A 15058-nucleotide genomic window follows, 5' to 3' on the forward strand; every position below is an offset into this window, starting at 1 on the left:
GCTCTAGGAAGGGGAGCCCTGCACCTCAGCCCTGCTCACTCTGGTTTGTATAGGGGGCTACTGGCTTGCCCAGAGTCCCCAGACACCATATGCTCACTAAGAATCATTCTGAGCAAAGACTTAGGGCTGAGTTCTGACTTGAGAGAATATCAAAACAGCTAAAACAAAAGTTAGGGTAACTTCATCAACAGAGGAAGAGACTTCTGAAAATTGATTAAAGGGAAGTTTTTTTTTTTTTTTTTTTTTAAATTTTTGGCTGTGCCACACAGCATGAGGGCTTAGTTTCCTGACCAGGGATTGAAACTGTATGCCTTGCAGTGGAAATGTAGAGTCTTAACCACTGGAACCACCAGGGAAGTCCCCAAAGGAAAGTTCCAGTTATGTATGAAAACTGGGAAACAGGCCACCTATCTCTTAGGGGTTGTGTGAAGGGAGCGTGGCAAACAATCATATTAAAAAAGAAAAGCAGGATGTTGAAAAGTTAAACCAAGAATTACCTGGAAGGCCAAAGAGAATGGGGATTCCCAAGTTTAAATTCAAACACAGCTTTCTGTGTGACAAATCAGAAGGCTGGTTGGAACTCTCATAATGTAATTGTGCTGCCTCTGGGAAATTAATTGATCTCTCCAAGACTCAGTTTCCCTACTTATAAATATAGGAACAATCCAAATTCCAATGGATATATATTAATATATAGGGATATGATCAGCACATACTAAAATGTCTTTTGACTTTTTCATAGTTTCTTTTTCAACCTAACATTTGAAAAAGGGTTATTTGTAGCTTAGCTTCCAATTTAACCTTTGAATAAAAGCCAGTAGTCACACTATTGATGTTTAAAAGCAACAACTCAGTGACAAAGCTAATAAACTTATTTTCTAACTAGAAATCATATTTACATTTTATTCAAATGCAGAGAAGGTGGTTATGACTGAAATTAAATTCACTTCCTATTGATTCCATGTGGACACATAATAATAGCTGTCACTAATACCTACGTACTACTTCACACAAACCCAGGTGCTAGTATTGCTATTCTACTTTACAGGTCATGAAGATGAGGTTCAGGGAAGTTAAACTATTTGCTCAAGCCCTTCATACAAGCTACAAGATCTGAATTTATATCCGTATTGAGGTCTGCATATCTCTTCCATGCACTCTATTTCCCCCCACAAAACAAACATTTCTTGGATTTTACAACCTGGGAGAAAGATGCAAGATGGACCTGGAGCGACAATAAAGTCTGGGGAATCTGGGTGTGGGTGGAGGGGGGGCACTTAATGTAAGCCATCTCATGACCCCCAATACTAAGTTCAATGTTAATGAAAGAAGATCCATCTCAGGGTAACACACATGTAACTGACTCAAGGGGGAGTAGATGAGAGAGATTTTTGCCTGACTGTATTTTGCCAGCATACTTTCCTCCCAAAGTATTAAAACTTTCTCCAGATGAGACCTTCTGCCTTGACAAGATGCTCCTTTCCAGAACACCCCTCTTTCTTCAAATAAAGAACAAACCAATAAAGACACAACCCTTAAGACCTGCATTCAACATACATTAACTGAGCCTACAGTGTGCCAGACACAAAACTGAACACATCAAGAGGCACATGTTCTGGCGGAGAAACCCCGTGTGAACACCTGCCAGGGCCAGGTGCCGTGTGCTGGGATGATAAAGGCGCGTGACGCAAGAGGACCCTGTAGGAGTACATTTCCTAAAAAGCTTCTGTTGTTTTTACTGCAATTCATCCCATGCTTGTGTGTGAGCATTTAGAGACAAAGGTTAAATGTCATTTTCTCTTTTTACTAGAAAAGAACTTCATCAGCAGTGTCACCCAGTTGTGTCTGCTTTTAACGCCTTGCAAACTTCCACTTATCATGGCATACGATTCAAATCACCCTGGGAGGCAGCTTTAAGCACTCTTTCAAATGAGTTAATATATGCACAGCACTTAGAACAGTGTCTGGCACAGAGTGCTTGAAAGTGGTGATGGTGGTGGGGGTCGTTACACAGGAAGAAATAAGCCCAAGTCCAATGAGGGGTCTTAGGCAGGTAAGTTCACGAAGGCTCCATCCTGCTCCAGACATCACTCCAACAAGCATGCTAGGGGGCCTTCCTCTCAGGAGCCCTCCACCCCTGGGACTGTCCCACCTCGCAGTGACTGTCCCCACCCATGGGAGAGCCTCACCCTGGGTCCCAGCTGGGAACCCAGGTCTTACCAAGACCACATTAGAGGCATCAGATCTGTTGACCATCCACATTTGATAGGCTGTCCATCTTGTTTCTTTATTCCTTTGAAATGCATGCTTTTAGAAACAGATCAAGAACAGATTTTGAGAACAACAATTAAGAGAAAACTCAAGCCAATGACTAGCAGTAATAATAAAAGCAGTATAGCAGTTGTTGACATTTCCTGAGCTCTTACCACATGTTAACAATTACGTTAAGCACTTGACATGGATTTCATCACTTAATTTCCATGACACTTTGAGGTAGGTGCCTTCATCACCTCCACTTCACACACAAGGAATACTAGGCACAGAGAGGTTAAGTAACTTGTCCAGCGTCACTCAGTCAGCAGGTGACGGCGCTGGGACTGAAGAGTCAAGTTCTCAGCCACCACCCTGGACAGATGCTTTGCTTCTGTTACTGTGTGGATGTCACCAGACAGCCTCGTTCTCTAATGGGAACAAACATCCCCAGCTCAGGAAGGAAAAGGGTGTCATCCCGGGTGTCCTGCATCTCCTGACCCTTCATCTGCTCCCACCCTGCATCTCTCTGGTGTCTCTCTCACTCTCCTGCAACAAAGAGACTGAAAGTTGAACAACAGGCAGAGAGGAAGACGCTCAGGAACGCCCCTGCACAAGCCTGTTCCAGGGGCTGGCGCTGCATAGTGCCAGGTAACCAAGTGTCCACAAAGTCTGGCAAAAGCCACTCCTTCCACCTAACTGTCCTCCTGGGGGGCAAAGTTCCAAAGCTGGGGATCTCCACCTTTCCCAGTCCTTAAACCACTCAGTAAAGCAACTATACTCCAAGAAAAATTAATTTTAAAAAAGTCATTCAGGCAAAAGTGAAAGACCTCAGTGACTCACCAACCTACCCTTCCCCAAATCATTACCACACCCCCAAATCTCCCTCAGACTAAGGACAAAAATAATACTTCCAAAGCAGGTTACTAACCCCTGCTACAAATCACCACCTAGCATGTTCATACCCACTGTGCACTGCGGTGCTGGGAGCTCGGGGAACCTGCATATAGCACAGACTCCAAAGTGCCGGTTCCCTTCCCACCCAGCAACCTCACAGGAAAGAAACCCAACCAACCCCAGAAACTGTGACAAGGGTGAACAGACAGGTGCCTCACAGAGGAAGGGCTGTCAGAAGGCAGAGAAAGGGCTGACTCGTCCTGGCAGGCAGGGAAAGCAGAGCCTTGAAGAGTGAAGAGACGTTTGTGACTTAGAGAGAGGCATGGGTAGGTACTGCAGACAAAGGGAATGGTATGAGCAAAAGCACAGCACCAAGAAATGTTCTGGAAGGAGCTTCCGCAGAGCACGTGGAACAGAGTGGAGAGATGGAGCTGCCTGCACTTGAGCTGTGAAGGCCTCACGGAAGCTGCCTGGAGTGGCACAGAAAGCACCACGGACATCTGCCATTCCTGCTCTGTCTGCCGTCCTTCCAGCTGAACCTCCCATGCACCCTGATCTTCCTTCTGGAGAACCCATGCTGGGTGGTCTCAGCATTAAGGTTTCCTGCCAGGCGGCTCTGATGAATGCATGCTGCCACCAGGAACGTGACTCTAGGAAGCGGGGACAAGCAGAGGCCACCGAGGCAGCGGGTCCTAAACAGGCTGCTCCGGCCTCCTCTTAGCAGGACTCTGCTGCCAAGCTGCCCTTGGCTCTGGCTCGTGTTCCCGGTCTGGCTCTCCTGCTTTTCTGATCAGTCCACACACTATCCTGCCAATAAACTCCTTTTCTACTCGAGCTACTCAAAGCCAGCTTCTGTGGCTCATCACCAAGCCTGCCAACTGACAGCACAGCAGGAGAGGGACCTGATCAAAACTAAGTTTGAGGAAGGCCACAAAACACAGCTATCAAGAGGACACCTGCAAATCACCCGAGCACGGTGGTCAAGCCTTACAAAGCGGCTGTCCGCTCAGCCTGGGACACTACTATGCCTGCTCCCCTGGCCGGTGCCCCTCCTGGACTCTACCCCAGATCTTACCTTCCACACTGGAATCTTTGGGGGTGTACCCTGGTGGGCCTCTTAAGCACATTAAAGTTTGAGACCCTCGGTCCCACACAGTGTTCTGGCCACAAGGAATAACATATTCCCAAACACGTCAAATTATTCCCAACACCCTGCCTTTCCAAATTCTCCTTTCTAAAATACTATTCACTCATCCTTCACAACTCAGCTCAAACGCCAGTCTCCGTGAAGATTTTCCTACTCCCCTTCCTTAGTGTTTCAAAAACTTGGGACTTTGTTCCTCTGTTCTGGCCTCTGTTGCATTTTGCTCTGTATTGTGACAGGCTGCTTAGATGTCAGCTCCCTGACAGTTCAGACTTTTTCATTCATCTCTAATACCTGAGTCTAACAATATGCTAGCTTGTGTGGGACCCAGCACAGAGCACAGATACATAGCACTGAGCCAGGAACATAGTGGATACTCATGCGGAACTGGAATGAACAAATTTCTTAAATTAAATTTAAAAAATTTAAAACAACTTCTGACGAGAACAGGGGTCCCCAGACAGGCTTCCGGAGTCAGGGCATCTCCCACCTCATTCCCACAGGGTAGGCAAGAGTACGAGCTCACGTCAGAAGGCCCAAGTTCACTCCTAATGCCACTTCATCAGCACAGTAAACCTTGGGCAAATCATTTTATCTGTCTCTACGTCTTCATATGCAAAATGGGAATAAAATCAAGTACCTCCCAGCACTGTCAGGAAGACAAATGTATCAGAGGGATTTTTGTAACGTGTTAGGCCTCGCAGGGACGTTTACACTTAGGAAGAAGCAGTATTTCCATGAGTTGCTATGGGACGATGAGGGCCTGAGCCAAGAAGACTCCAGTTTAACAAGGCAGTTCCACATCTGGTTCAGCAGCCGGAATTTCATCACTGATCCAGTCTAGTCCCTGAACCCAGCAGACCAGTTCCACAGGACAGATGCAGAAGCCACATTATAAGGGACGTTTAGACATGTGTTCATTAGCAATTCCGAAGGCCTGAGAGATGCAGAAAGAGCTCTGTTTTCCAGCTTCCAAGCCGTTCAATGGTTGAGGATTAGTTTCTAAACAGGTTTCCCCAGAGAGCCTTCCTTTGAGGCCTCGCTCTGGGATCCTGCTATTCTTTAAAAAATTCCATCATGTCAACAAAGTTTAACCCGTGAGGCTTGTGGTCCAGAAATGGAACACTTGACCTTGTTCTGTAACTGCTCGTGTCTGCACACCACACCTACAGAAGCCCTTTCAAAAGGAAAGAATAAACATTTCAAAACTGTATTCTAAAAAAAGGGCCCTTGGTCCTAAGAGTCCACTTGCAACTTGTAGCTCCTCGTTCACTCTCAGATAAGAATTGAAGAGAATGTTAGACTCCCTGCCCTCTTCCGTGCATGTGCTGTAGCTTCAGGCAAGTCTCAGAGCACCTGAGACGCAGACAGCCCCAGTCCCTGCTCTGCAGCAGGACAGAAGGCTTAGAGAAGTACTGTGGGATCCAGGGAAGTCACTTGAAGCATCCAGCACAGGGCAGACCCTTCCTGATAAACACATGTGGACTGAAGGGAAACCTGCGCAGAGGAGGCTGGTCTCTCCAGCCCCAGCCCACCACCCGCCTTGTATTCACAACTCTGAAGCCCTCTACATCAGATGGGGGCTTGGCATGCAGGGGAGGAAAAGTACATGGGTTTTGGAGTTGGACTGAGGTCACCCTTTTACAACTTACTAGCTCTGATCTGGGCCTCAGTGTCTTCATCTGTAACATACCATGCAACTGGAGAAAGAATTAAAAGCAAAGACAGTGTAGGTAAAAGGCCACACACACCGAGTGAAGGCAGGGATCTTGCTCACCCTGCCAGGGCTATACCCAGAGCCCAGCACAACACAGGCCCTCTCAAAGGGTCCCGACTGCAGAGCTATCCAGACACTGTGCTGGGCACACAGTGGATGCTGCCTACAGTGTGATTTCAAAACCTGATGAAGGATGGAAAAGAAGCGGCGGCTGCAGAGAGAGTTAATAATTAATAAAGAATAAGACAGTCACATTTACCTAGAGAACCGATGCGCCTCAGGATAAATAACAGTACATCTGTAGGATCAAGAGGAAATGGTCCCATATTCATTATCAAAGATGGTGTACATCTTAGGAAGAATCACACGATGGGAAATAGCTATTGCATGTCTATTTCAGTCCTGCCCAACAAATAATCACAGAAAATCCACCCATCTAGCTCAGAAAAACAACCCCCATTGACTTTTAACAGTTCAAAGGAAAGTACTGTGAGAGGTGAGGCTATTCATAACCAAAGGGCATTTCCTAAAATATCTGCAGATTTTGGTGAAAAGTAGTCATAAGAGAATTAGAATGAAGAACACTATAGGAATACAGAGTCCCGAAGAACTTTTATGCAAGGATAGAGGATTCACAGACTTTTGGCAGAAGACAGGGCTGCCACCAAGACACTGAAGAAAAGGGAACTTAGACAGAAGAGAGCCCCGATGAAACAGCGTAAAACAAGAAGTCATTTATCAAGTCCCCCAAGGTAGAGGAGGGCTGAAAATAAGGAACTGCTGCACCTTTAGAGCAAGTCTAAACGTACGGAGAGCAAGCCAACCTGACGAAGGATCGCTGCAAGAAACCAAGTGCAGCAGAGGAGTAAGAGAGTCGCAACCACTAGGGCTCTGGGCAAGCAAAGCGGACATCAGAAGCACAGGAAGGGACTGCTCAGGAAGCTGGTGGCTGCTCACTGACTGTCCAGTGGTCTCAAGTACAGGAAAGGCAAATGAGGAACCAGGAGGCCAGGACGAAGGAGCCTGTTATCTGTGCATTGTGGGTGGCTGGGTGGCATCAGCCCTAAACTGGCATAGAGACAGGCAGGATAAAGGGGCCAGAGTTTCAGACTCTAGCTGGAAGCTAAGGAGGACAGGCCCTCTCCTCCACTGTGGCGGGGGAGTAAACTGGTCCATCCATCGTGGAGAGCATTGGACAGGACCTATCGAAACCACAGAGGAGTCAGAAGAGAATGTTACTTCCTGCCCCTTCCTTTCGTATGCTTCTCTCTTTTGACTCTGGCAGCATCTGTGATGTAGCTCTCACCACCCCACCTGGAGCCAGCACCCACCTCTAGTCACTCATCCTGCACCTATACCTGCACACAGGCTTCTCAAGTGGCTCAGTGGTAAAGAGACTGCCTGCCAATGCAGGAGACACTGGGGATCAGGGTTTAATCGCTGGGTTGGGAAGATTCCCTGGGGAAGAACCAGTGACCCAATCCAGGATTCATGCCTGGAGAATCCCACCGACAGAGGATGGAGAACCATGCAGCAGTGAAGAAGACTGGGAAGATCTCTAACATCAACATCGGCAGAAAAACAAAACTTATAGCATGCGAGCTATTTGTGAAAACTCAAAAGGGGAGCAAAGTGAAAATCCATACATGCTATTTGCTTCTATCTGCCTTAAGTTTTGAAGGATGTAAAGGAAATGAAAAAATGAATAACCTGGGGGGTGTGGACCCTAAGTAGATGATGACAGGGCTGGGGGCAAGACTTTCCATAGCACCCCTTTCATATTTTTTATCTTGCTTCATGAATGTATCATTAAAAAAATATTTTCCAAGTGGTAAGTTCCAATCACCACAGTAATTTATCATATTGAAAAAGTTTTTTTTTAATGAAAGGGCTACAGCTGGCAGTGTGTAAGAGCTATCACCCAGCTCTTGACTTGAAGAGTCCTTGATGAGAAACACACACCAAACGAGCTAACTCCAAGTGATTTGCTCATCTGTGTTCAGGGCAACAATGCTTAGGCTAATGAAACTGCAAATGATGAAAATGTTCCACAGGGACCTGAACAGGCGTTTGCCGCCTCAGATGAATTACACTGGACACTGTGACAATTACACCTCAACTGTCTCCACCTACAGCAATCCATAAGTGAAAATGCTATAATGTTTCATGTGCACTTTAATATAAAGTTCATACACAAACCCAGCAGGAGAGACAATTTGATATTCAGGGGGCACTATTTGAATAAAGTCGCTTAAGAAGTTCCTTTTTTAATTATGTAATTGAGGAAAGAAAAGATCTATTCAATATAGAAGCAAAAATTTACTTAAAAAAAAAAAGCCAAGCCTGGGCTGAGTATGAGGATGACAGAAAAGACTGAGAGGCAGGCAGCGCTCAGAACACTGGGCCATAGGCCCGGGTGTGAGTGTGACAATGTTTGTCAAGGGCGAGACCAAACAGACCCAGGAAGGAGGAGAAACCCAGAGACTGGCTCGGAGGTGTGAGCAAGCCCAGAAGATGTATCCCAGGAAATGGAACTGGATGAGACCAGGAGCTAAAAACTCATAGAAAATAAACAAGCTAAGAGCAACAGCAGCTCTTTCAACCCAGACACTAGCACCAGTGATATATACTTCAGGGTCAAGACAAAGCTTACATCTTGAAAATGGGGTAAGAGGTAGATCGAGGCTCCACCTCACTGAGCAGTTTTTCCGAAGCATGACTCACTGGAGAGACATGGAGTCAGTTTCTACCCCTCTCCTCACCTCCTCCCCCACACCAGGCTGGCCACTCCAGCCTTCCCAGTGACGTGGACACACAGGCTAGGGGCCCACCCAACACCTTGAAGCTGAAGTGCCTTCCTCTCCTCGTTAGACACACCTTTACAGAGTGCTTCTTTAGTGCCAGGTAGTGTCCAGGGACTCTGCCCAAGACAGAACTGTCTGCTGGGAGAAGCCAGGAGAGGCCCAAGAGACAGTGCCACCCAAAGGCTCAGGAACCACAGGTTTCTCAGCAGACAGGAGGGCAGGCTAGGTGACCAGCAGGGGGACTGCATGCAGGCAGGTATCTGATTCTGTGAGCCCTTCAGAGCCCACCGAGCAGGCACAGACCGACCACGCAGTCACATTAGCGGACATCCTTGTGGAGTTCAGAGCACCAGGGATAAAGACAAGAGCCCACAAACTTCCAGGGAAAACAGGTCACACACAGAGGGTAGGAGTCAAAACAGTATCAGATGCCCAACTGCTGAAAGCTAGCAAACAACGAGGCAATGCCTTCAACCTGAAATTCTAAATTCACCCAAACTATCAAATCGGAGAGGTTAGAATAAAGATATTTTTAGAGAGGTAAGGTCCCCCCAAATTTACTTCTAATGTACTCTTTCTTAGTAAGCTACTGGAGGATGTGCTCCATCAAATCAAGGGAGAAACACACACACACACACACACAAAACAAGGGAATAAGGGCTTCAACATGTCCCTGACCCCAGGTGATAGTCAAGGGTAGTCCCCGTATAAACGAGGAACAATAGACCTAGAACAACCATCAGACACAGCAAAAAGAGGGGAAGTTTCAGAAGAGATATCAACAAGGGGAATGAAAAGAACCGACCGCCAAACTGAGCTCCTGTCATAAGATTTAGGGCCACCTTAGTTATGGGAACACGGAAAGTAAGCAAGTGAATAAATGGGGCTATGATAAACCCTAGGAAAAAACAAAGAGCGACAAAAACTGGAGAGGATCTACCTGAGAGAAAAGAAAACATGCCCACAGAAAAATCTGTACATGAATGCTCACAGCAGCTTAATTTATAATAGCCAAAATGTGGAAACAAGTTAAATGTCTAACAAGTGATGAACCGATAAAACACGGAGTATCCATATAAGGGAACACTGGTGCAACAGATGAACCGCAACATTATGCTAAGTGAAGAAGGCCACTCAGTGTATGATTCCATTCATGTGAAATGTCCAGAAGAGGCCAATTCACAAGGGGAGAATGTAAATTAGCTCACTGAAAAGTTTCTCCAACCTTCTCCACTGAGAACCGCTGCCCCTACTTGCCCTCCTGACTCCGTTTACCTAGCCTTGGACCACTTCACCCAATCGCTTCCTCCAGTGGATCTCCTAATTGCCAAATCCCACGAGTCCTTTCAGAGCCTCGTCATCCTTGCTGTCTTCTGCAGCCCTGTCTCCATCATCCATTGTTCCTCAAAAAGCTCACTTCCCCTTAGGTTATTACACTTTCCTCGCCTGTCTGGTTCCACCTTTTCCTCTCACCTGTGTCCTCAACTCACCAATCTGAGTGACTAGTCTTTAATCTCCACCCCCAGTTTTGACCTTCTCCTGAGTATCTGTCTCCCGTTTCCTACTAGTGCCTCAATTTCAGTCCATTTAAAGACAAATTTTCATCATCTCCCCAAACCAGCTCTTCCTGCTACCTTCTGAACCCTCCCAATGCCCTACATCAAAGCCTAAATGGGAACTTAAATTCCACCTCTGCTCTGTCTTCAGGACCAAGTTTCACTGAGGCCAAGTCTTGTCATGTCCAGCACCTTGTACAATGGCTACTTCCTCTCCCCATCCCGTCACTCTCTTAGGATTGTCATCACTCACCCAGATGACTATCTCCTTGAGGCAGGAATGAGTTCTCTAGGTGGTAGAAACCCTCTCTCCCCCACCACACACAAACAAAAAAAATATATGTGTTCATACCCACAGAGTCTCTTCTTCAGCTGACTGGCTCCCAGAAGCATCTAGCCCTGATCTGATCCAACACCAAGGGCTGAGCCTAATATTAATTATCCTACTCCTGCCTAGCTCAAAGTCCTTGGACTCATTCAAACATTCCACAAATATTTAATTCTAGGCGAAGGAAACAAAACAAAGGTCCTGGCCCTCATAGGGTTGATGTTCTGGAGGGGGTGTATGGGTGAGTATTCAAGGATATCTGCAGACCACCAGTCTTCAGCCCACTCAACTTTGCTCTAAGACCTGAGTGCAGGGCCATCTCTTCGGTGTGGTCTTCCTGGTAAGCCAGTATTTACCAAGCTCCATCCACACTCACTGACTTTCACTAATTGCCCTCTATAACTGAGCTATTCTATACTCAGTATGCTTACCAGGTAAAGCATACTCAGTATGCTTACCAGTGGTAAAGAGTCTGCCTGCCAATGCAGGAGACAAAGGAGATGCAGGTTCAATCCCTGGGTCAGGAAGATCCGCTGGAGGAGGAAATGGCAATCTACTCCAGTATTCTTGCCTAGAGAATTCCATGGACAGAGGAACCCTGCGGGCTATAGTCCAAGGGGTCGCAAAGAGTTGGACAGAACTGAGCATGCATGCATATAACACACACACACTACAGTTTTATTATCATTCATCTCAAGCTCCACAAAGCCATAAAATCCTATCTTCCTGTGTTCCCTATAGCTCAGACACTACAGCTGACACGTGAATACTTGTTGACCAATGAAGACAGGGAACCACTTTATCCCAAATCTAACATGGAGCCCTGTGAAGCCACTTAACCACTGTGGGAGTTTCCAGAATGTTCATTTTACTCAATCATCTATAGGTGTAAGGTTACTACTTAACCACCAGGTACTTCAACACAGTGCACTTCCCCAGTGGTTCAGCAGTAAAGAATCTGCCTGCAATCCAGGAAACACAGGAAATGTGGGTTTGATCCCTTGGTCCGGAAGATCCCCTGGAGAAGAGCATGGCCACCCACTCCAGTATTCTTGCCTGGAAAAATCCCATGGACAGAGGAGCCTGGCAGGCTATATAGTCCATAGAGTCGCAGAGTCAGACACGACTGAAGTGACTTAGCATGCACACAAGCACACTTTAACACATTATAAATTTATAAATGAAAACAAACAGGGATCAGTTTCCGAACGGGAATGCAAAATCCACACAAATTTCTTTGTGTGAGGCTGTTGGTAGGCAGTTACAGACATATTCCTTACTGGCTGTGTATGCCTTATGGGTAAGTTAATCAACTGCCTTGAGCCTCAGTTTCAGGATTTATAAAAAAGGGATGAATGTAGTATAACAAGCAGTCTCTACCTGATGGAACTTGTTAAGGATTGAGAACATTGATGCATACTAACTGCTTAACACGGTGCCTGGCACACAAGTGCTCACAACATGTTAGCTGTCCTTGTTAAGTTCCAAGAACCTCCCTCCCTCCATTTGTCAACACATCTCTGTATTTGGGAGCATCCAACAAAAAAAGTCTGTGGTTAGATTTAGGGCTTCGTTTAAGAGTCTTACCACATTGCCTGGATGACCAAAATAGGAAAACAAGGTCAGGCCACAGGGTTGTTACAGAAGCAAAATGAGAAATGGATCCTCTTCATTTAGCTGCTGCCACTGTCTCTTCCCCTGGAAGAGAATCTTCTGCTGCCTCGGTTTCTTCATCTGTATAATGAGATGAAGCCTTCATACCTGCCTGTAAGGCTGTAGTAAGATCCTGGCACAAGAAAGCACTTTGTAAACTGGAAAGCACAATGCATCTGAGTCACTGACTGATTAAGAGCATGGGTTCTGGAGAATCTAGAGGGAGTGACTTGAGACAAGTTAACATATCTGACTTAGGTCCCCTATAAAACCGGAGCAGTAAGAATATCTACTTCAGGGATTGTAATGAGGAACCAGTGAAACAATATAAGTAAGTAGGGCCTAGACTATCAGAAGAGCCCAACTGCTGCTGCTGCTTCTAAGTCACTTCAGTCGTGTCCGACTCTGTGCGACCCCATAGACGACAGCCCACCAGGCTTCCCCCGTCCCAGGGATTCTCCAGGCAACAACACTGGAGTGCGTTGCCATTTCCTTCTCCAATGCATGAAAGTAAAAAGTTTAAGTGAAGTCGCTCAGTCGTGTCCGACTCTTCGAGACCCCATGGACTGCAGCCTACCAGGCTCCTCTGTCCATGGGATTTTCCAGGCAAGAGTACTGGAGTGGGGTGCCATTGCCTTCTGCTGGGAGTTATTATTATTACTAGGACGACTTATCCACTCATTGGACCTCTCACCCCCAAAGATCAGGTGAAAAGACTGATGTTAGCAGCGACGGCAACACTGACCCAGTAACTGTGTTCTGTAACCAGCTTGGGTGACCTTGGGCAAGTCTCTGACCTCCAAACTTTGGATTCCGTGATCACAAAATGATCCCCTGGGCTCCTACAGCTCTTCCACTCCGCTGTGAAAGTGGCCGGAACAAAGGCCACCCGACTCCCCAACCTGTCCCCGAGGGGGTCGGGGAGAGCACAACTCAAAATTCCTGCGGCTCAACTCTCTTTGCAGCGCGACAGCAGGAGCGCCCGGGTCTCTATCGCGGGGAGATGCGTCCAACACTCCGCCGCCACCGCTCGCTTCATCAGCGACTAAGCTTCTCGCTGCCCCCCAAAGTTTTCCCAAGTGCCGGGAGAATTCGGCCGCGGTTCAACCCCGGAAAGACCACGGAGGGGGAGGACGCGGAGCCTAGGGGCCCGGCCCCGGGAATCTCCCAGAGCCGCCCACGCGGCCCGGTGGGGAGTGACAGGTGCGACGGAGCCGCTTGGGCGAGCAGGCAGAGCGGGACCTCGGACGCCGCGCGACGGAGGCAGCGGCCGCGCGCTCTCCGCTGGCCGCTCCCTTCAGGCCCCCCGCCCCTCGCCGACCCCGCGACCCTCGCTGGGCTTCCGGACACGAGGCGCCCCCCGCAGCAGCTCCCGCGCGGCCTGCCGGAGCCCAGCCGCCGGGCGGGGCTGAAGCCCGCAGCGCCCGGAAGGGTTGCGGACGGCCGCGGCGACCGCGCGCGCCGGTTCCTCCCGCGTTAGACGGGGCTGGCCGGTGGCGGGCTGTGTGTGAGGAGAAGGTGGGCGCACGCGCACCCGCGCGCGCCGCCGTAACCCCTTCCTCCCCGCGCGCGCCCCCCGCCCCCCGCTCTCCCACCCACCCCACCCCACCACTCACCGTCAATGTCCCCCAGGGTCAGCTCATCGCCCAGCTCCGTCAGCGTCTCCATGGTCTCCAGACCGCCCAGTTCGCCGCTTCCGTCCATCGCCCGGCTCGGCGCAGAAGACCACCTCCCCCGCGCCCCACGCCTCCTCTGCCGTCCCGCTCAGGGAGACGCGGGGGCGGTGCCGCCGTCGCCGCCCATGACACCCAACAGCCCCCACCCGGTTACCGCCTCAGCGGCCGGTGCCAGCCGCCGCCATGTTTGCGCCGCGCGGGACGGGGGCGGGGCGGCGCTGCCCCGCCCCCATCCCGCGCCCTCCGTGGCCCCGCCCCCCGGGCCGGGCGCCCCCTTGTTTGTTGTCAATGGGACCAGGCTGGTCGTGGCCAATCGGCGCGCGGGCCGGCGCGTGGGGTGATGGCGCGTCGACGATCAGCAGCTCGGATTTGCATAGCGAGGCCCCACCTCTGGCGGCTCTTAAGCGAATACGAAGAGCGAGTCCCCCGGGTCCTCAGACCAACCTCCTTTACTCCCGTGATTAAAGGAACCGTTCCCTTTTCTCTTGGTTTGGCTCCGCGAGCTAACTCGGTCCACCTGCTAGGGGTGGAAGGGTTAATGCCGTCCGCCCCACGTCCGCTCGGAGCCCCCCGGAGCACATTACGTCATCCTCCCAGCTGTCATCCTCCTCTCCCCCCCACCCCCGCCTCGCTGCCCAGCCCACTGGAGCGGGCAGAATCAAAACTGAACCACCAACACTGGGCACCCCCCCCACCCCAAGGAGTTTGGAGATGGTCTCTAATCACGTTCCTCCCAAGCCTTTCTACCGAGACTCGCGAACTGCCCGAGTGCGGAGCGTTTGTTTTATGAACTCTGCGCCTTTGCATCTGCCGCGACCACGTGTTTACTCCAGCGGTCTCCCCCTGGGTACTTCCGAATCTCCTGCAGTCCTTTAAGATAGTGCCAGTGCCCCGGAACCACCACAGGGTTTCTCGGGTGCGGTGCGAGCACGACATTTTGACAAAGAGTTCCGCAGAGATTCTGAGGCGCAACCTACCCACGGATTCCCACTTCTTCAACCACCTCACTTCCCCACCTCGCAGCTGGTCACGA

The 15058-nt window shown here is 49.2% G+C and overlaps 1 protein-coding gene across 2 annotated transcripts in view; it reads right to left on the reverse strand.

The window, feature by feature from the left end:
• The window catches only part of SREBF2 (sterol regulatory element binding transcription factor 2), a 58370-nt gene extending 44124 nt beyond the window's left edge, over window positions 1-14246 (reverse strand). For both annotated transcript variants that reach the window (XM_070371498.1, XM_070371499.1), the window contains exon 1: window positions 13966-14246. In XM_070371498.1, the coding sequence (XP_070227599.1) occupies window positions 13966-14053 (88 nt within the window). In that variant the 5' untranslated portion in view covers window positions 14054-14246. The remainder of the gene's footprint in view (window positions 1-13965) is intronic.
• Window positions 14247-15058: the final 812 nt, after the last annotated feature.

Source organism: Bos mutus, chromosome 5 (genome assembly GCF_027580195.1).
Source record: "Bos mutus isolate GX-2022 chromosome 5, NWIPB_WYAK_1.1, whole genome shotgun sequence".
Lineage (NCBI taxonomy): Eukaryota > Metazoa > Chordata > Mammalia > Artiodactyla > Bovidae > Bos > Bos mutus.